General features: G+C 43.9%; 1 protein-coding gene across 3 annotated transcripts in view; it reads right to left on the bottom strand.

Annotated features, from left to right (window-relative positions):
* LOC115138398 (serine/threonine-protein kinase D3-like) overlaps positions 1-23,131 on the bottom strand; it is a 75,642-nt gene that overhangs the window by 15,518 nt on the left and 36,993 nt on the right. For 2 of the 3 annotated variants that reach the window (XM_065025661.1, XM_029675217.2), the window contains 7 exons: positions 13,740-13,878; positions 9,805-9,936; positions 6,880-7,043; positions 5,939-6,131; positions 5,726-5,803; positions 5,445-5,625; positions 3,273-3,474 (listed from right to left, as the gene is read on the bottom strand). In XM_065025661.1, the coding sequence (XP_064881733.1) occupies positions 3,273-3,474; positions 5,445-5,625; positions 5,726-5,803; positions 5,939-6,131; positions 6,880-7,043; positions 9,805-9,936; positions 13,740-13,878 (1,089 nt within the window). The remainder of the gene's footprint in view (positions 1-3,272; positions 3,475-5,444; positions 5,626-5,725; positions 5,804-5,938; positions 6,132-6,879; positions 7,044-9,804; positions 9,937-13,739; positions 13,879-23,131) is intronic. The other variant, XM_029675218.2, reaches the window with a different exon arrangement.

Here is a 23,131-nt window from a genome sequence, read left to right as displayed (position 1 = left end):
TACATGCAGGTAGAGTTATTAAAGTGACTATGCATACATGATATGTATGCTACTTGCCATGCGGTAGCAGAGAATAGTCTATGACTAGGGTGGCTGGATGCTTTGACAATTTTTAGGGCCTTCTTCTGACACCACCTGGTACAGAGGTCCTGGATGGCAGGAAGCTTGGCCCCAGTGATGTACTGGGCCATTTGTACTACCCGCTGTAGTGCTTTGCAGTCGGAGGCCGAGGAGTTCCCATACCAGGCAGTGGTGCAACCAGTCATGCTCTCGATGGTGCAGCTGTAGAACCTTTTGAGGATCTGAAGACCCATGCCAAATATTTTCAGTCTCCTGAGGGGGAATAGGATTTGTCGTGCCCTTTTCACGACTGTCTTGGTGTGCTTGGACCATGTTAGTTTGTTGGTGATGCGGACACCAAGGAACTTGAAGCTCTCAACCTGCTCTCAACCTGTTGTGGGAGAGATTGTTGTCCTGCCACCAGACGGCCAGGTCTCGGACATATTCCCTATAGGCTGTCTCGTTGTTGTCGGTGATCAGGCTTACCACTGTTGTGTCATCAGCACACTTAATGATGGTGTTGGGAGTCGTGCCTGGCCGTGCAGTCATGAGTGAACAGGGAGTACAGGAGGGGACTGAGCACACCCCTGAGGGGCCCCTGTGTTGAGGATTAGCGTTGTGGATGTGTTGTTACCTACCTTTACCATCTTGGGGCGGCCCATCAGGAAGTCCAGGATCCAGTTGCAGAGGGAGGTGTTCAGTCCCAGGGTCCTTAGTTTATTGATGAGCTTCGAGGGCACTATGATGTTGAACACTGAGCTGTAGTCAATGAATAGCATTCTCACATAGGTGTTCCTTTTGTCCAGGTGGGAAAGAGCAGTGTGGAGTGCAATAGAGATTGCATCATCTGTGGATCTGTTGGGGCGATATACAAATTGTAGTGGGTCTAGGGTTTCTGGGATAATGGTGTTGATGTGAGCCATGACCAGCTTTTCAAAGCACTTCATGGCTACAGACGTGAGTGCTACGGGTCGGTAGTTGTTTAGGCAGGTTACCTTTGTGTTCTTTGGCACAGGCACTATGTTGGTCTGCTTAAAACATGTTGGTAGTACAGACTCGGACAGGGAGAGTTTGAAAATGTCAGGGAAGACACTTGCCAGTTGGTCAGCACATGCTCGGAATACACGTCCTGGTAATCCATCTGGCCCTGCGGCCTTGTGAATATCTTACTCACATCGGCTGCGGAGAGTGTGATCACACAGTCTTCCAGAACAGATGGTGCTCTCATGCATGTTTCAGTGTTATTTGCCTCAAAGGGAGCATAGAAGTAGTTTAGCTCGTCTTGTAGACTCGTATCACTGGGCAGCTCTTGGCTGTGCTTCCCTTTGGAGTCTGTAATGGTTTGCAAGCTCTGCCACGTCCGACGAGCGTCAGAGCCAGTGTAGTACAATTCTTAGTCCTGTATTGACGCTTTCCCTGTTTGATTGTTCGTTGGAGGGCATTGCGGGATTTCTTATAAGCTTCTGGGTTAGAGTCCCGCTAGCCTTTAGCTCAGCGCAGATGTTGCCTGTAATCCATGGCTCTGGTTGGGGCACGTATGTACAGTCACTGTGGGGACAACGTCATCGATGCACTTATTGATGAAGCCAATGACTGATGTGGTGTACTTCCCAATGCCATTGGAGGAATCCCGAAACATATTCCAGTCTGTGCTTGCAAAACAGTCCTGTAGCTTAGCATCTGCTTCATTTTTTTTGTTGTGTGTTTTTTTGTTGTTGAATTTTACCCCTTTTTCTCCCCAATTTTCGTGGTATCCAATTGTTTTAGTAGCTACTATCTTGTCTCATCGCTACAACTCCCGTACGGGCTCAGGAGAGACGAAGGTTGAAAGTCATGCGTCCTCCGACCCGGAAGCCAGCCGCACCAATGTGTCGGAGGAAACACCGTGCACCTGGCAACCTTGGTTAGCACGCACTGCGCCCGGCCCACCACAGGAGTCGCTGGTGCGCGATGAGACAAGGACATCCCTACCTGCCAAACCCTCCCTAACCCGGACGACGCTAGGCCAATTGTGCGTCGCCCCACAGACCTCCCGGTCGCAGCCGGTTACGACAGAGCCTGGGCGCGAACCCAGAGTCTCTGATGGCACAGCTGGCGCTGCAGTACAGCGCCCTTAACCACTGCGCCCGGGAGGCCCCTGCATCTGCTTCATTTGACCACTTTTTATTGATCTAGTCACGGGTGCTTCCTGCTTTCATTTTAGCTTATAAGCAGGAATCAGGAGGATAGAATTATGGTCAGATTTGCCAAAGGGAGGGCAAGGGAGTTTTGTATGCGTCTCTGTGTGTGGAGTAAAGGTGGTCCAGAGTTGTTTCCCTCTGGTTTTACATTTAACATGCTGATAGAAATTTGGTAAAACGGATTTAAGTTTCCCTGCATTAAAGTCCCCGGCTACTAGGATCACCACCTCTGGGTGAGCGCTTTCTTGTTTGCCTATGGCGGAATACAGCTCATTCAATGCTGTCTTAGTGCCAGTCTCTGACTGTGGTGGTATGTCAACAGCTACGAAAAATACAGATGAAAACTCTCAAGGTAGGTAGTGTGGTCTACAGTTTATCATGAGATACTCTACCTCAGGGGAGCAATAGCTTGAGACTTCATTAGATATTGTGCACCAGCTGTTACTTACAAATATATATAGCCGGCCGCCCCTCGTCTTACCAGACACCACTGTTCTATCCTGCCGGTGCAGCGTATAACCAGCCAGCTGTATGTTGATAGTGTCATCGTTCAGCCACGTCTCTGTGAAACATTAGATATTACAGTTTTGAATGTCCAGTTGGTAGTTCAATCTTCCCCGTTGGTCATCTATTTTATTGTCCAAAGATTGCACGTTTGCTAGCAGAATGGAAGGAAGTGGAGGTTTATTCGATCGCCTGCGAATTCTCAGAAGGCAGCCCGCCCTCCGGCCCCTTTTTCTCTGCCTCCTCTTCACGCAAATCACGGGGATCCGGGCCTGTTCGCGAGAAAGCAGCATATTGTTTGTGTCGGCCTCGTCAGACTCGTTAATGAAAAAAAGGATTATGCCAGTCCATGGTGAGTAATCGCAGTCCTGATGTCCAGAAGTTATTCTCGGTCATAAGAGATGGTAGCGACAACTACTAACAAAAAAAGTATGTTACAAACAATACAAATCAGCAAACAAAAAACAGAATCGGTTGGGGGCACGTAAAATGTCTGCCTTCTTCTCCGGCGCCATCTTACTCTCTCACCTTATAAAACTTGGCTCCAGTGTCGTTCTGGAACAGGCTGAGGCTCTTGGTGTCCAGTCTCCAGTAGTGTCTCTTCCTCAGGTTGTCTCTGCTGGTGTAGTGGACCATCCAGCCCTCCCTCACCATGGTGGAGCTCCTCCTCTTGGTCTGTTTGATGGACTGGACCACCCGCATCAGAGGGATGTTACTGCTGGTGGATGGGCTGGACACACACACACACACACAGCTATTTTTATTAAAACATTTGTCACAAAGTACTTAGCAGCAACCTTGACCTGAGCAAAAATGGAAAGGAAGCAAGGAAGAAGTTAGATAGATACAGTTGAAGTCGGAAGTTTACATACACCTTAGCCAAATACATTTAAACTCAGTTTTTCAAAATTCCTGACATTGAATACAAGTAAAAATTCCCTGTCTTAGGTCAGTTAGGATCACCACTTTATTTTAAGTGTGTGAAATGTCAAAATAATAGAAGAGAGAATGATTTATTTAAGCTTTTATTTATTTCATCACATCAGAAGTTTACATACAATCAATTGGTATTTGGTAGCATTGGCTTTAAATTGTTTAACGAGGGTAAAATGTTTCGGGTAGCCTTCCACAAGCTTCCCATAATAAGTTGGGTCAATTTTGACCCATTCCTCCTGACAGAGCTGGTGTAACTGAGTCAGGTTTGTAGGCCTCCTTGCTCACACACGCTTTTTGAGTTCTGCCCACAAATTTTCTATGGGATTGAGGTCAGGGCCTTGTGATGGTCACTCCAATACCTTGATGTTGTTGTCCTTAAGCCATTTTGCAAGTATGCTTGGGGTCATTGTCCATTTGGAAGACCCATTTGCAACCAAGCTTTAACTTCCTGATTGATGTCTTGAGATGTTGCTTCAATATATCCACATAATTGTCCTCCCTCATGATGCCATCTATTTTGTGAAGTGCACCAGTCCCTCCTGCAGAAAAGCACCCCCACAACATGACGCTGCCACCCCTGTGCTTCACGGTTGGGATAGTGTTCTTTGGCTTGCAAGCCTCCCCCTTTTTCCTCCGAACATAACAATGGTCATTATGGCCAAACAGTTATATTTTTGTTTCATCAGACTAGAGGACATTCTCCAAAAAGTACGATCTTTGTCCCCATGTGCAGTTGCAAACCGTAATCTTGCTTTTTTATGCCGGTTTTGGAGCAGTGGCTTCTTCCTTGCTGAGCGGCCTTTCAGGTTATGACAATATAGGACTCGTTTTACTGTGGATATAGATACTTTTGTACACGTTTCCTCCAGCATCTTCACAAGGTCCTTTGCTGTTGTTCTGGGATTGATTTGCATTTTACTCACCAAATTACGTTCATCTCTAGGAGACAGAGCGCGTCTCCTTCCTGAGCGGTATGATGGCTGCGTGGTCCCATGGTGTTTATACTTGCCTACAACTGTTTGTACAGATGAACGTGGTACCTTCAGGCGTTTGGAAATTGCTCCTAAGGATGAACCAGACTTGTGGAGGTCTGCAATTTTTTTTCGGAGGTCTTGGCTGATTTCTTTTGATTTTCCCATGATGTCAAGCAAAAGAGGCACTGAGTTTGAAGGTAGGCCTTGAAATACATCCACTGGTACACCTCCAATTGACTCAAGTTTACATTTTTAAAATTTATTTTACCTTTATTTAACAAGGCAAGTCAGTTAAGAACAAATTCTTATTTTCAATGACAGCCTAGGAACAGTGGGTTAACTGCCTTGTTCAGGGGCTGAACGGCAGATTTTTACCTTGTCAGCTCAGGGATTCGGTTACTAGTCCAACGCTCTAACCGCTAGGCTACCTGCCGCCTGTCAATTAGCCTATCAGAAGCTTCTAAAGCCATGACATCATTTTCTGGAATTTTCCAAGCTGTTTAAAGGCACAGTCAACTTAGTGTATGTAAACTTCTGACCCACTGGAATTGTGATACAGTGAATTATCAGTTAAATAATCTGTATATAAACAATTGTTGGAAAAATTACTTGTGTCATGCACAAAGTGTCATGCACCTAACCGACTAGCCAAAATTATAGACAGTTAATAAGAAATTTGGGGAGTGGTTAAAAAAACGTGTTTTAATGACTCCAACCTAAGTGTATGTAAACGTCCAACTTCAACTGTCTTTGTGTACACAACTATTACTCTATAAGTTAACGTAAATACCTGATGGTCTTGATGGGCTCCTCGTCCTTCTCGCGGTCCAGGAAAGGAGAGTCTATGTAGAACATCTTGTGTTCTGGGGTTGAAGGTTCCTCAGAGTCATCCAGTAGTCCTCTGGTGCTCTCCACATCACTACTATCCACCTCCATGGTACTGTCAGAGTCAGGCCCTGGGCTGGCAGGCTCTGTGGACACACACAACGACAGATGTGCTACTCAGCTACTGTATGACTCATGACATGGGCATGATATCAATGTGAAATAAAACAGGTAAACAGAAACTACCTCCATTGAAGGAAACCTCGCCCAAGCAGTCTCTTGGTACCTTTGATGCACACCGCTTATGGCAATTGAATTTACAATCTGAAAAGAAAGTATAGAAAACATTGATTTAATAGCACAATCTGGAGCTCTAGCGACAGTAAGGTCAAGCGGTCAAGGCAGATAATGACCGAGGGGTATACAGAGAAACAGAGACAAAGGAAGGTAGGATATTACCTTTGCACTGCATGCCCTGGCGGAACAGGCCCTTGAGCAGACGTTTGCAGTACTGACAAATGGTTGGCCGGGTGTAGGTGTGGATGGCGAAGGTGTGAGGCACCTTGACTCGCCCCAGCACCATCTTCTCCATCCAGATGGGCCGGCCACTCCACGACAGGATCCTCTTCCCTGCCTCCTGGTGGGAGCGCTGCTGCAGGGGACAGAGGGAAGGAGAGGAGGAGGTGGAAGGAAGGAAGAAAGAAAGGAGAGTGGGAAGGAGGGGCAGATGGAACAAGTATGTGAACCAAGGTTAAGGGGGAGTGAGGAAGGAAGGACATAGCAAAAGAGGGATGGAGGGGAGGGATGGCGTGTCCGTTCAATGAGCGAGACAGCAACACAGTACAAAATACACAAACATGGGCTAGAATTAACAAGTGTTTCATTTCATTAGTCTAACTGAATTTGCATTGACCTTTCATAAGCACTGGTCAACCATTGAGAATATTCCATCCAGCTAGCCTCCATCCAGCTAGCCTCATACAAACAAGTTTCATAATCCTAGCTTATTAAATTCAATTTGCTGTCGTGTTTCACAATACGATATTTCAAGAGATTTGGCAGACGAACTTAGACAATTACACCTGGTAGTTGATATTTTGCCAACTGACAAATGTGTCTCAATCAGAATAACAGTTAGATTACAATCACATTGAACATATAAGAAAGTAACTAGAACTGGTTAGTAACTGTACTGTCAATTAAAACCCTACAGTACATTCATAAGGGACGTTGAGGTTCACCATTTTCACTTTGTAAGCAATAAACTGTGCAAGGGTGTAACTTTATAAGGAAATGCATTTACATAGACCCTTTGACTGGGTCTCAAAGCTCTTTACATTGTACAGAATGTATCTTTACCACAGGACATCTCTCTCCACCAATGGAAGCGTAGGTCTTACCTCCTCCAGGACGACCACAGCATGTTCTGTGGGACCAGGGAGGGGCCGGGGGACTGAGAGCGAGGGGCCCGGCGGGGACACGTTGGACAGACGTCTCTTCCTCACCCCACTGCAGTTGTTGGGGATCTTGAAGACACAGCGCTTGTGGTAGTTCAGCCCACAACCTGGAAGTACACAGGACACAGGGGTCACTAATTACACATGAAGAATAACACACATCCTGTACAGTAGATGCTACACGCAACAAACACAAACAGACTGTTTCTTTGGATGTCGGCATTGGGGCTTGATAAACTCAGCCATGCAACACTTCATAGCCATATACATGTCTTGAGATATTTGTGAAGACATATTGAGACACGTCCTGCTGTTCCCACATGCTTCAAGAGGGCCACCATTGTTCCTGTTCCCAAGAAAGCTAAGGTAACTGAGCTAAACGACTCACTTCCATCATCATGAAGTGCTTTGAGAAACTAGTCAAGGACCATATCACCTCCACCCTACCGGACACCCTAGACCCACTCCAATTTGCTTACCGCCCCAATAGGTCCACAGACGACGCAATCGCAGCCACACTGCACACTGCCCTAACCCATCTGGACAAGAGGAATACCTATGTGAGAATGCTGTTCATCGACTACAGCTCAGCATTTAACACCACAGTACCCTCCAAACTCGTCATCAAGCTCGTGACCCTGGATCTCGACCCCGCCCTGTGCAACTGGGTACTGGACTTCCTGACGGGCCGCCCCCAGGTGGTGAGGGTAGGTAACAACATCTCCACCCCGCTGATCCTCAACACTGGGGCCCCACAAGGGTGCGTTCTGAGCCCTCCTGTACTCCCTGTTCACCCACGACTGTGTGGCCATGCACGCCTCCAACTCAATCATCAAGTTTGCAGACGACACTACAGTGGTAGGCTTGATTACCAACAACAACGAGACGGCCTACAGGGAGGAGGTGAGGGCCCTCGGAGTGCGGTGCCAGGAAAATAACCTCACACTCAACGTCAACAAAACAAAGGAGATGATCGTGGACTTCAGGAAACAGCAGAGGGAGCACCCCCCTATCCACATCAACGGGACAGTAGTGGAGAGGGTAGAACGTTTTAAGTTCCTCGGCGTACACATCACGGACAAACTGAATTGGTCCACCCACACAGACAGCGTGGTGAAGAAGGCACAGCAGCGCCTCTTCAACCTCAGGAGGTTGAAGAAATTCTGCTTGTCACCAAAAGCACTCAAAAACTTTTACAGATGCACAATCGAGAGCATCCTGTTGGGCTGTATCACCGCCTGGTACGGCAACTGCTCCGCCCACAACCGTAAGGCTCTCCAGAGGGTAGTGAGGTCTGCACAACACATCACCGGGGGAAAACTACCTGCCCTCCAGGACACCTACACCACCCGATGTCACAGGAAGGCCATAAAGATCATCAAGGACAACAACCACCTGAGCCACTGCCGGTTCACCCAGCTATCATCCAGAAGGCGAGGTCAGTACAGGTGCATCAAAGCAGGGACCGAGAGACTGAAAAACAGCTTCTATCTCAAGGCCATCAGACTGTTAAACAGCCACCACTAACATTGAGTGGCTGCTGCCATACATGTAAAAAATGTATCAATAACCACTTTAAACAATGCCACTTAATATAATGTTTACATACCCTACATTAATCTCATAGGTATATACTGTACTCTATACCACCTACTGCCATCTCTATGTAATACATGTATCACTAGCCACTTTAAACAATGCCACTTAATATAATGTTTACATACCCTACATTACTCATCTCATATGTATATACTGTACCCTATACCATCTACTGCATCTTGCCTATGCCGTTCTGTACCATCACTCATTCATATATCTTTATGTACATATTCTTCATCCCTTTACACTTGTTGGGTTAGATTACTCGTTGGTTATTACTGCATTGTCGGAACTGGAAGCACAAGCATTTCGCTACACTCGCATTAACATCTGCTAACCATGTGTATGTGACAAATCAAATTTGATTTGGAATAATCTGTCTCAAGAAGGAAAATCAGTACGTTAGTACAGTAGGGAAGCATCAATTTGATTATTCCCACCATTCTCTTAAATGTCCACAAGAGGGCTCTACATGCAGTCAATGGATCACATTCTTCCTCGGAGAAAGCTTTAAAGGATTTTTAGTGGCATGAAAATAGCAGGGAATAAAATAGATCTGATCCACTGATAACAAACTACATGCAATTCTACATTCCATATTTCAATGTAATTTAACTAGCTATAACAGTCCAATTCTTTCCTCCAATCTGAGTGTCTGTTGCATTCCTGTCCTGACTGGCCCTGGGAAAGGTTGTGCTATACTGATGGACAGGCTGGATCCATCTGAGAAGGTAGAGCAGCACTAAGGAGCCTTTGAAGGCTGAGTCCAACGCTTGGCATCAGTACACTGGGCTCCATTCAAAGAGGCCGGCTCTTCAAAGGCCTGCTTTAGTAATGGGGGGAAGTCACACACTCCACTGAGGCTTCCTGCTGCACGGCCCTACCAGCCTTAATGTACCCCTCAGACTGGACCAAGAGAAGGGCCTGTTTGATTTGTGTGTGCGTGAGTGTATGAGTCAGGTAAAAATTTGACACCTTGGGATTAGGTTCACATTTCCCCCCAGCTTTCATGTGAAAGACAGCTTGTGTGAGTGTGTGCCACAGGCGGCTGGTGGCACCTTAATTAGGGAGGATGAGCTCATAGTAATGGATGGAACGGAATCAATGGAATGGTATCAAAGACATCAAACACATGGTTTCCATGTGTCTGGTACCATTCCATTCACTCCATTCCAGCCATTATTATAAGCCGTCCTCCCCTCAGCAGTCTCCTGTGTGTGTGTGTGTGTGTGTGTGTGTGTGTGTGTGTGTGTGTGTGTGTGTGCTTACCTTCACATTTGAGCCCCTGGCGGACGAGGCCCCATAGCATCTCCCCACAGTAGTCACAGAAGGTGGGCGCTTTGTAGGAGTGGACATATAGAGCATGAGGCCGGATCTGGAAGTCCCCTACTGTGGCTAAAGCTGCAATCCAGAGACAACTTAAAACAAAAACATGGCAAACAAAACTAAAGGAACGCAAATAAACTTCAAACACAGGAACCAAAGAATGAAAATGACAAAAAGAAGAAAAGGAATTAAGTGAATATGTTTAGTGTACACTGTAATGCAAAGGAATGTGATGCTGTTTTGTCATCCGTTAATAGTCAGATGATCTGGTATGTCTGTGCGCATAGAACTAGCTAGAACTCAGATCCAGGGAACAAACTGTTCACACAGTGGAGTCAACACATCCGTATCTGACAGTCTGACCTGGGAAGTACCCTATAAGCTCATATGGGAGGTACTCAGGAACAGCGGGAGACGCCAGAGGGAAAATATGTTCTGTTCCGAGGTCATGGTTTTTCTCACTAGGGCCAGTGCTATACCATCCCATTAACAACACAGTGCTACAACAGCCTCCTTACAGTAGAGGTCAGTACAGCAGCAATTAGGTTGTCTCACCGTTATCTGTCTCAGAGTGATCTGGCATTACAGAGCACACTAAAGACCAGACAGACAGACATTCAACATAACAGGATCACATAATGATAATGGGTTATTGAGATGAGTTCATAGTATGGTTGAGTTCATAGCTGTTGTGGTTTGTGTTAGAGGGACTTTATGAGGTCATTCTTGGAAGGGACAGTTATTCACATCTTGGATGAGTCACTCCTGTGAACTAAGAGATAGATATTTGCTACCAAACCTGTGCAATTGCATCCCCTAAGGGCCAGAACTGGTAGTGAGAAGTAGCAGAGCAGGTCCAAATCAATATAATCTATACAGAGAAGTCTCTTTGTCACAATTCTTTTGCAATCATTTATGCTGTTGTGGTGTTACCACTGACCAACAAGGGAATCTTTTATACCAGAATTTAGGTGAAAAACCCTGTGTGATGTCACTAACTATTTGTGTGGGGTTTAGTGTTTCAGTGAGTTCATGGGTGTTTTTTTCAGGTTCAGTTCTCTAATAAGATCAAGATGAAATCCCAGCATCTCATGCAAGCTGCACCAGGGGCATTCTCTGTAGCTGTTGCCATGACGAGATACATATGGACACACACCAACTCCATATGAATAATATATATTTCATTAACTTTATCAGTGGAGGCTCCTCAGAGGAGGAAAAGGAGGACCATGCGCCTCAGTTAATTTCATAAAAATAAACATTTTACAACATTAAAAAAGTTATCCTTTTTAGATAAAACTATACTAAATATATTCAAGTCACCAAATAATTGATTAAAACACTGTTTTGAAATAAAGGCCTATAGTAGCCTCAACAGCACTCTGTAGGGTAGCACCATGGTGTAGCTGGAGGACAGCCAGCTTCCGTCCTCCTCTTTGTACATTGACTTCAATACAAAACCTAGGAGGCTCTTGGTTCTCACCCCCTTCCATAGACTTACACAGTAATTATGATAACTTCCGGAGGACGTCTCCCGGGTGGCACAGCGGTCTAAGGCACTGCATCTCAGTGCTAGAGGAGTCACTACAGACCCTGGTTCGATGCCAGGCTATATCACAACCGGCCGTGATTGGGAGTCCCATAAGGCAGCGCACAATTGGCCCAGCGTTGTCTGGGTTTGGCCCGGGTAGGCCTTCATTGTAAATAAGAATATGTTCTTAACTGACTTGTCTAGTTCAATAAAAGTTAAATAAATAAAAACTTCCTCCAACCTATCAGAGCTCTTGCAGCATAAACTGTTGTCCACCCAATCAAAGGATCAGAGAATGTATCTAGTCCCGAAAACATAAGCTACAGCTAGCTAGCACTGCAGTGCATAAAATGTGTTGAGTAGTTGACTCAAAGAGAGAGAAAGACAATAGTTTAACAGTTTTGAACAAATGAATTTCTTCAAAAATAAAGGAGAAGCAGGAGAAAGAGTGTCATTTTTTTTCACTTTCAGTTTCACTTACTTAGCTAGCAAATGCAGCTGACTTGTTTAGTTATTCAAACACCGGGCTCAAACAGAGGGATGCTATGCTAGCTGGCTGGCTATGACTATCCAACACAACACTGGAACTCTTCCAAGTCAAGGTTAGCTTTTGGTTTGATTCATTTATTGCCCCTGGGGACCGCCGGTGTAACTGCTTACTGACTATACACTATAACGTTACTACATGACTGTAGCAGGTTAACTAACACATTAGTTCTATTATCTATGTTGACTAGAATGTTACTTTAGCTAATATGGTTAAACATTTTGATATACTGTATATATTTATTTATCTGGCCACGGACCCCCTGCACACCACACTTTGAGATCCCCTGAGCTAAGGTATGAGACATCTGAAACAAAAAATGTCTTTGGAGAACCAGATTTTGGGTTAAACTTCAAAGCGGAGAAAGAACTTTTAAAAAATCACATGCCATCACACTGTTCATAGCTCCCTGGCACAAACACATGAAAGAAGGTATTCATGGGCTTTTCAAACACATCAAGGAAAATTAACGGCCTCAATTTTATGAAATGGAGTTTGAGATATTTTGCATCAATCCCCACAGAAGATTGAGCCAATAAAGAGTTTTTCACAAGCAGCAGGCCTGAAATCAATGTGATGTCTGTTTGTTTTCATTTTTGACTAATCAGGCTTCACAAGTGTCCATCAGACATAATTCAAAAGGTTATTGTTTGTAGCATTCTTCACAGACTAAAAGATCTATAAAATAAATATAATTTTCACATGCGTATACATCCATTTTGTATGTCATATCCTGTAAAAATAGGAGGGAAACTGAGTGGGAAACAAACAGTGAGTGGGATTCTTGGAGCAAACAGCCCTCTCTCCATGTCCAACCCCCTGGTTAGGGATGACCTGTCCACTCTTTTCAGAGCCGCCCTGCACAGCCCAGCATGTTTATACTCAGTTGGTCCACTACAATCACTTACTGCAGAGAAAACAAGCCAGGCCCTTTGAGTCCAGCGCCAAGAGAAATCAGCTCTGGCCTCTAACAGTGAGGGAGGTTTTAGACCAAACCACTGAGCTGTTTGTCTCTCTCAGTCACATAACTGAACAACAGGTCTCAAAGAATTCACCGGAATGAATGGTGTGTTTAAAGTATTCATTTAAATGAGAAGCAACTAAGGGAACGATAAATAGTATAATTAGAAAATTCCTGTTTTCAGTCTGCCAGACTAGAACAGCAACACATTTTTGAGATTGTATTGCACCAGTTTGACACACGTCGATCTCCTCAGCAGATGTAGGCCAACTACAAGACTAAGACAAAGTAGCAGTGTCGGTGTAGAGCTTGCGGATGTGGAATTACTCTGACCTCACACAGTCATCCAGGTGTGGCACTGAGGCTGACACCTGTCAACCGTCTGAACCCAGAGGGAAGGAGACAGAGGAAACCAGTGGTCTCATGAATAGACTCGCCTGGGGCTCACTGATATACACCAGCAGATCAGATCGATCCGGGACCAGAGTTATATTATGTCTGGATCCATGCAGACAATGCTTCTAGTTCTACACCAGGGAGAGAGGGATGTCCAGTCCAGGTGCTTCCCAATAGAGACGGATGGAACAGAATCCTTTTACAAGACAGTGTTTGTTACACTTAATAGTCAGCAGGAAACTGAAATCACGTGTGACAGGAAAAGAGAGGGGAAACTTGCCACCTGTGTCTCTGGAGGTGCGCTTTAGATAGGAGTGAAACAGTACTGTACGGCACACAGATTTGATTTAGAGAAGCCTTACTGAATTAGTACAGATAGCCTACAGAACAAGTGAAAAAGTTAATAAAACCCTTAGAGCTGAACTCAGATCAGTACTACTCACCAGAGAGCACCACCTCTATCAGATCTCCCTCGTGGATATCCTCTGCTGACGTCAGCCTCTGGAGGATGTTCTCAGAGTTCAAGTCATGGCGGAAGAGCAGGATTTTGTCATACATGCCAAAGAAGCCACACTCTGGGAACTGGGGAGGAAGAAGAATAGTTGTGAGTATCCACTATGTGCAGAAGACATTGTGTGGGAACACTCCTAATTTACAACTTAACCAACAGTATACACACAATAACTCATATACACTTTTTGATATTGGCATCAGCTGATCGAGGCCCTGTCACCATATTCATTCAACAGTTGTTTGCTCTTCTTTTTCCCACTCATTTGGTTTGGTGACATTTATGATTATGTTCAGTGCGGTTTGTCATATTTCCTAGACAAGCGCTACTAATTTGTGGTGGCCCCCCCCATCTGATGAGGAGGAGTTTATATTGTATAGAGCTTCTCTGATTCATGGAGTAATGGCTGCCTTCATTCAGTCATCATAGCCAGAGCCAGCAGGCCAGTGGTGTAGGAACAGAACGGGGGCAAAGTCACAGTGGATGTGTGTGGAATGAACATCAGGCTCAATATCACCGCAGAGAGAGAGAGAGAGAGAGTGCGCCTGAACACAGCTGTTTAATTCACCCTAGCCACAACGAGTCACACACACACTCCTGCTCCCGTTAACTACTTCCTGTGGCTCACGTCAGCAGTCAACGTGGAGGATGGAAGAAAATCCACTGGCTCCGGAAAAGAGCTCACATTCAAACACCTTTATTCCCCTGAAACACTGCAACAGTGGACTGCACTGAAAACAGCAGAAGGAGATACCACTCAAATGGCCATTCAATACAGCATGCCATCGTTTTCCATACAGCAATTCATGTAGGCAGAATGCTATTCATTTTGCTCTATTGAGCTCAAAATGTGCCCGTTAGGGGTATACTATTGATAATGAAAAAGTTATCAAAATCATACTGACATAGCCATTGTAATAACACTGTAATAACTTTTCTAGTTGGTGGTGTGGAATAGTTACTGACTATCACTAATTGTCTGTTTCACAGGTTTAACATCCAAGAGTCTATATCTAAACCAATCATAGATGTCTGTTTCACAGGTTTAACATCTAAGAGTCTATATCTAAACCAATCATATATGTCTGTTTCACAGGTTTAACATCCAAGAGTCTATATCTAAACCAATCATAGATGTCTGTTTCACAGGTTTAACATCCAAGAGTCTATATCTAAACCAATCATAGATGTCTGTTTCACAAGTTTAACATCTAAGAGTCTATATCTAAACCAATCATATATGTCTGTTTCACAGGTTTAACATCTAAGAGTCTATATCTAAACCAATCATATATGTCTGTTTCACAGGTTTAACATCTAAGAGTCTATATCTAAACCAATCATAGATGTCTGTTTCACAGGTTTAACATCTAAGAGTCTATATCTAAACCAATCATAGACGTCTGTTTCACAAGTTTAAAATCTAAGAGTCTATATCTAAACCAATCATATATGTCTGTTTCACAGGTTTAACATCTAAGAGTCTATATCTAAACCAATCATAGATGTCTCTTTCACAAGTTTGGACAGCAGAGTACAGTACAGTAGAGTACCGTAAAGAAAATAAAAGTAGAGTATGTCAGTACAATTCAGCACAGTACTGTACTATACTTTACAGTACTGAACTCTAATTTACTCTGCTGTGCTCTACTGTGCTGTACTGAGGTCCAAACTTGTGAAACATAGATGGGTACAGATTTGGTCCAGTTCGGACCAACCAAATTTGGTCTTGTTAGGGGGCGGAGCTCATTAGAATAATAGCCATTGTGTAGAATAATACCTAAACATGCAAAGGAGGATATTAAGGTATTTCTACCTTTGTGTGCCTATTCAGGATACATTACTATGAAGAGAGTGACTTTAATTAGGCATTTCTGTATACAGTCGTGGCAAGTCTGCTGCCTCAAGTATGTATGATGGCAATTTGCATATATTCCAGAATGTTATGAAGAGTGATCAGATGAATTGCAATTGCAATTAATTGCAAAGTCCCTATTTTCCATGCAAATGAACTGAATCCCCAAAAAACATTTCCACTGCATTTCCACTAAATTTGATTCAGCTGCGGGATCGGGGCACCACCAGTACAGAGCTTTCTCAGGAATGGCAGCAGGCAGGTGTGAGTGCATCAGGTGTGAGTGCATCTCCATCTATGATGGAGCACCTTGCCATTAGGCAAAAGTGATAACTATGTGGCTCGGGGAACAAAACATTGATATATTGGGTCCCTGGCCAGGAAACTCCCCAGACCTTAATCCCATTGAGAATTTGTGGTCAATCCTCAAGAGGCAGGTGGACAAACAAAAAAACACATAACTCCAAGCATTGATTATGCAAGAATGGGCTGCCATCAGTCAGAAAAAAGTCAGGATGTGGCCCAGAAGTTAATTGACAGCATGCCAGGGCGGATTGCAGTGGTCTTGAAAAAGAAGGGTCAACACTGCAAATATTGACTCTTTGCATCAACTTCATGTAATTGTCAATAAAAGCCTTTGACACTTATGAAATGCTCGTAATTATACTTCAGTATTCCATAGTAACATCTGCCAAAAATATCTAAAGACACTGAAGCAGCATTCTCAAAACTTTTGGCCACGACTGTTGTACAGATCAGCGACCCATGATGTCATTCTGTTACCATCATTCTGTTCCCGGGTGTTAATCCACTTCACTTACTGTAGTTCAACAACCAAAATAAATATTTTTCAATCTCAAGGTGCCATGTCATAGCTTTACAGCCCATTGTTTCTGCAGACATCTATGAATCTTTATTCGGAGCAGATATGGTCACACAAAAAGGGAGATTTTACCGTCATTCTGTTACTAAACTTTACATCTGCACTGTTCTTTGAGTAAATGTGTTTTTGTACAATTGTCAGTGGAAATTGTCAAAAGTAGTCCTTGTGCATAGAGGTGTGTGGCTTGTTTAACTTTGCAATCAATGGTATTTGTTTGGTATACTTTTAATGTGAACAATCTGAGTTTCAGAGTCATTCTGTTGCTATGGAATTGCCCTAGAAAAGACAGAACTGTCCTACTCGTTGACACTGAGTGAGTGAGTAGCCTTGGTTCTCAGCAGGCAGTCTGAGGTGCGCTCACTTCAACGGTATTATCCAGTAGCTGTGATGTAACCTCCAGGCAGCCAGGCAGTCAGTCAGTGCCGGGCTGGGGAGGGTCATGCTCTGGACTCTCGGATGAGGTAATGGCCCAGGCCAGCATACTTATAGTGAGAGAAACAGAGGAGAGGAGGGAGGAGGAGGAGCGGAAAACATCCCGAGAGGAGTGACAGAGGAGCAGCAGCCTCCTGCAACACGGGCAGGAAGTGAGCGAAGTCAATACTGAGCCACTTCCTGCTCCCAGACCCACAGCTTCCACACACCTTCCACTGCTCATGTCAAGACAGACGTTAAACACACACAGGTTATGCACACATACATGCACACACACACTCACTAAATCACTGGCTTGTGCACACCCACACAGGCTCACACACATCTGCCTACAGTACATCTTCTGTTCATACACACAAATGCAAAATCCATTGTGATTTCATGTATCAAAATAAGACATTTAAATCCAACATTTCCACTGGACATGCAGTTCTGTACCCTGAAAAAGTGGCCTGTCTCTTGTAGAGGTCGACCGATTATGATTTTTCAACGCCAAAAAAGCCAAAACCGATTAATTGGCTGATTTTTAGTTATTTATTTGTAATAATGACATTTACATTTACATTTAAGTCATTTAGCAGACGCTCTTATCCAGAGCGACTTACAAATTGGTGCTTTCACCTTATGACATCCAGTGGAACAGCCACTTTACAATAGTGCATCTAGGTCTTTTAAGGGGGGTGAGAAGGATTACTTTATCCTATCCTAGGTATTCCTTAAAGAGGTGGGGTTTCAGGAATTACAACAATACTGAATGAACACTTATATTAACTTAATAATACATCAATTAAAAATCTATTTAGCCTTTAAATAAATAATGAAACATGTTCAATTTGGTTTAAATAATGTAAAAACAAAGTGTTGGAGAAGTAAAAGTGCAATATGTGCCATGTAAAAAAGCTAACGTTTGAGTTCCTTGCTCAGAACATGAGAACATATGAAAGTTGGTGGTTCCTTTTAACATGAGACTTCAATATTCCAACGTAAGAGGTTTTAGGTTGTAGTTAATATAGTATTTATAGGACTATTTATCTCTATACTATTTGTATTTCGTATACCTTTGACTATTGGATGTTCTTATAGGCACTATAGTATTGCCAGTGTAACAGTATAGCTTCGGTCCCTCTCCTCGCCCCTACCTGGGCTCAAACCAGGAACACATCGAAAACAGCTACACTCGAAGCAGCGTTACCCATCGCTCCACAAAAGCCGCGGCCCTTGCAGAACAAGGGGAATAACTTCTCCAAGTCTCAGAGCAAGTGACGTTTGAAACGCTATTAACGCGCATCCCGCAAACTAGCTAGCCATTTCACATCAGTTACACCAGCCATTAGGCTGATAGGCTTGAAGTCATAAACAGCGCTGTGCTTGCGAAGAGCTGCTGGCAAAACGCACAAAAGTGCTGTTTAAACGAATGCTTACGAGCCTGCTGCTGCCTACCATCGCTCAGTCAGACTGCTCTATCAAATCTTAATTATAACATAACACACAGAAATACGAGCCTTTGGTCATTAATATGGTCGAATCCGGAAACTATAATTTAGAAAACAAAACGTTTATTATTTCAGTGAAATACGGAACCGTTCTGTATTTTATCTAATGGGTGGCATCCCTAAGTCTAAATATTCTTGTTACATTGTACAACCTTCAATGTATGTCATAATTACGTAAAATTCTGGTAAATTAGTTCACAATGAGCCAGGCTGCCCAAACTGTTGCATATACCCTGACTCTGCGTGCAATGAATGCAAGAGAAGTGACACAATTTCACCTTGTTAATATTGCCTGCTAACCTAGATTTCTTTTAGCTAAATATGCAGGTTTAAAAATATATATTTCTATGTAATGATTTTAAGAAAGGCATTGGTGTTTATGGTTAGGTACAGTCGTCCAACGATTGTGTTTTTTCGCAAATGCACTTTTTAAAATCATCTAGTGATTATGATTGATTGATTGTTTTTTACAAGATAAGTTTAATTCTAGCAACTTACCTTGGCTTCTACTGCATTCGCGTAACAGGCAGTCTCCTTGTGGAGTGCAACGAGAGGCAGGTGGTTATAGCATTGGACTAGTTAACTGTAAGGGTGCAAGATAAGATACCCTGAGCCGACAAGGAGGCAATCTGTCATTCTTCCCCTGAACAAGGCAGTTAACTCACCGTTCCTAAGCCGTCATTGAAAATAAGAATGTGTTCTTAACTGACTTGCCCAGTTAAAAAAGTTAAATAAAGGTATAAACAATTTTTAAAAATCGACAAAATCGGCGCCCAAAAACACAGATTTCCGATTGTTATGAAAACTTGAAATCGGCCGACCTCTAGTCTCTTGCTAAACCTGCCTACGCTGTATGACACTGTAACCATAGATCTCCCACTCACTTTCTTACCTCAAAGGGGAGGTCGTGCCCTCAGTCTGGCAGGAAAACGATGCCCAGTTTCTGTGAAGGGCAGCAATGCCTTTCTTCATTCCTCTCATCTCTCCCTTCATGTAATGATGAAGTGTGTTTCCCCAACCGCTCTGCCAGCCAGCCAGCCTTCATTGTCAGATGGAAGGGGTTGATAGAGGCTGTCAGGGAGGAAGACCGCCAGAGAAGGTCCTGGATGGATGTAGGAGGCCATCCTGTGTGGAGTTCATCAAAGCGGGCCCCTGGTGGAGGGCCCGTGCAGGGCTGTGTCTCGCTGCCAAGATGGCTGCTCTGGCAGGGCCACCTAACACAGCTGCTTCCCTATCAGGGTCACACACAATGCCCACGGAACAATGTGAGACGTAACACAACGAGGCCCATGGACACCAGGGAAGGCACACGGTACGGCAGTGGGGAACACCTGGAGCTCCTAAAATGCTAATCTCCAGGGTGGTGGAGCCACGGCTGCATGGAAAGAGGACACCAGGAAAGAGGACAGGGGTAGGGGCTACACTGACAAACTATGCAAACTGCTTTTAAATGACTATAAATCATAATTGCTCTACTGGATTAACCCTTAAATAAAATCGTTATACACGCACCCTTAAACAGCTCATTCAATGTGTTTAGTCATCCTCTCTCCCCGTCCACTTCCAGTTAAGTCCCTAGAGCAGCAGAGCAGAGCCCGGCTGAAGGCCATGAAATCACGTAAACACTGATAAACTCCTGTGTTTAAAAGGCCTCCTTTAACCCCAATGTGTATGGAACATGAAAGGATCTGTCTGTTAGCTGTTGCCTTACATAACTGCATCATCATCCCCAGTGCTCCCAGCTGGCCAGGGCCCTGGCTCTAATCTGAGAGGCTAGCCGTAGCTTCTAGTCTAAAGCCTTTATTCACAGCAGTCCAGTCTGCATCTCCTCCTGTAGGCCTGATTCAGTCTGATGAAGGTCCATGGACTGAAGTGTCGCTATGCGTTTGGTCTGTGTAGACTTTAGAGGTCGACCGATTATGATTATTCAACGGCCGATACCGATTATTGGAGGACCAAAAAAGGCCGATACCGATGAATCGGACGATTTTTATATATATATTTATAGTAATGACAATTACAACAATACTGAATGAACAATGAACACTTTTATTTTAACTTAATATAATACATCAATAACATCAATTTAGTCTCAAATAAATAATGAAACATGTTCAATTTGGATTAAATAATGCAAAAACAAAGTGTTGGAGAAGAAAGTAAAAGTGCAATATGTGCCATGTAAAAAAGCTTACGTTTAAGTTCCTTGCTCAGAACATGAGAACATATGAAAGCTGGTGGTTCCTTTTAACATGAGTCTTCAATATTCCCAGGTAAGAAGTTTTAGGTTGTAGTTATTATAGGACTATTTCTCTCTATACCATTTGTATTTCATTTGCCTTTGACTATTGGATGTTCTAATGGGTACTTTAGTATTGCCAGCCTAATCTCGGGAGTTGATAGGCTAGAAGTCATACACAGCGCAATGCTTGAAGCAAGAAGAGGTGCTGGCAAATGCAGGAAAGTGCTGTTTGAATGAATGCTTACGAGCCTGCTGCTGCCTACCACCGCTCAGTCAGACTGCTCTATCAAATCATAGACTTAATTATAATATAATAACACACAGAAATACGAGCCTTAGGTCATTAATATGGTCAAATCCGAAACTATCATTTCGCAAACAAAACGTTTATTCTTTCAGTGAAATACGGAACCGTTCCGTATTTTATCTAACGGGTGGCATCCATAAGTCTAAATGTTGCTGTTACATTTCACAACCTTCAATGTTATGTCATAATTACGTAAAATTCTGGCAAATTAGTTCGCAACGAGCTAGGCGGCCCAAACTGTTGCATATACCCTGACTCTGCGTGCAATGAACGCAAGAGAAGTGACACAATTTCCCTAGTTTAATATTGCCTGCTAACATGAATTTATTTTAACTAAATATGCAGGTTTAAAAAAATATATACTTCTGTGTATTGATTTTAAGAAAGGCATTGATGTTTATGGTTAGGTACATTCGTGTAACGATTGTGCTTTTTTCACAAATGCGCTTTTGTTAAATCATCCCCCGTATGGCGAAGTTGGCTGACTTTGTTAGGAAGAAATAGTCTTCACACAATTCGCAACGGGCCAGGCGGCCCAAACTGCTGCATATACACTGACTCTATTGCACAGAACGCAAGAGAAGTGACACAATTTCCCTAGTTAAAAGAAATTCATGTTAGCAGGCAATATTAACTAAATATGCAGGTTTAAAAATATATACTTGTGTATTGACTTTAAGAAAGGCTTTGTTGTTTATGGTTAGGTACACATTGGTGCAACGACATTGCTTTTTTCGCGAATGCGCTTGTTAAATCACCCGTTTGACGAAGTAGGCTGTGATTTCATTATAAATTAACAGGCACCGCATCGATTATATGCAACGCAGGACAAGCTAGATAAACTAGTAATATCATCAACCATGTGTACTTAACTAGTGATTATGTTAAGATTGATTGTTTTTTACAAGATACATTTAATGCTAGCTAGCACCTTACCTTGGCTCCTTGGTGCACTCGCATAACAGGTAGTCAGTCAGTGCAATGTAATTGGCCATGATCGGTGTCCAAAAATGACGATTACCAATTGTTATGAAAACTTGAAATCAGCCCCAATTAAACCGGCCATTCCGATTAATCGGTCGACCTTTAGTAGGCTAATCCATCCATGGCCAGAACTAGGACTGTAGACTAGTGGGAAGGAGGACCGAGGAGGCAAAGGTAAGGGGCAGTGAGGGCGCTCAAACACACCATAACAATGACCCCAGGGTTAGGGCTACTGCTCCTGGCTTTAATGTAGTTGAGATAAGCTGGGGTACAGTGGAGAGCAGGGAGTTATGGGAGAAAAGGGATAAGATTCCAGAGGAGGAGAAGCGACCGCAAAGGCTCTGTGTGTGTTGGCAATGGCTGTGACGACAGCGTGCTGGTAGGAGACTGTGAGAGCGAGGAGATCTCAGTGGATAGGGATCTTATGATAGCTGCCCTGCTTTCCACAAGATCCCACTTCAGACTTGGTGAATTCAGCACTTTGGGATTTTATTGAGGAAGATTGCAGGGGTTTATAATAATGTAGATATGACTAAACAACATCAAGAAAGTATACCTTTACACAGCTTTATGTTTCCAAAACAAAAGGCCCAACCTAAACCCTGTGATACTTTAAAGTGATTGATGGCATGGCTCTTCCTGTGTCCAAAGTGAGATGTCAGGGTGAGGTTTTCCTCCATACGTCTGACATGCCTGCTCTCCAGACCCGGTGCCCGGGGCCAGCCCCCTCCACTTCCCCTCCTGCACTGCTCCGAGACCTGGTCAGCTGGAGTCACCTCCTGTTGGCAATGACTGTACTGAACATAATCATAAATGTCACCAAACTAAATGAGAGGAAAAAACACTTTCCACTGCACGTGGTTCCCATTCCAGCACGGGAGCAGCCGCATGCAGCTCAGGGCTACAGAGGTTGTGTAGTTCAGTACTGGGGAAAGGGCTGTACATCTCCATTCTTGGTATGAGGAAGCCCATGTTAGGAAAGACCATGGGGGTATGAGGACACAGGAGGGAAGAGAATAAGCTGTGCAAGTTACTGAATAGTGTAGATCCAAAATGGGGAATAGCCTGGTGATTGGTTGCACGGGGAGGCACTTGCATTGGCAAGCTCTATCGTTGCTTTGTTGTTGT

The sequence above is a fragment of the Oncorhynchus nerka genome, linkage group LG12 (assembly GCF_034236695.1).
Source record: "Oncorhynchus nerka isolate Pitt River linkage group LG12, Oner_Uvic_2.0, whole genome shotgun sequence".
In the NCBI taxonomy this organism is placed as follows: domain Eukaryota; kingdom Metazoa; phylum Chordata; class Actinopteri; order Salmoniformes; family Salmonidae; genus Oncorhynchus; species Oncorhynchus nerka.
Note: the sequence above shows the minus strand (reverse complement) of the source record. Positions and strands in the feature narration are given on the sequence as shown.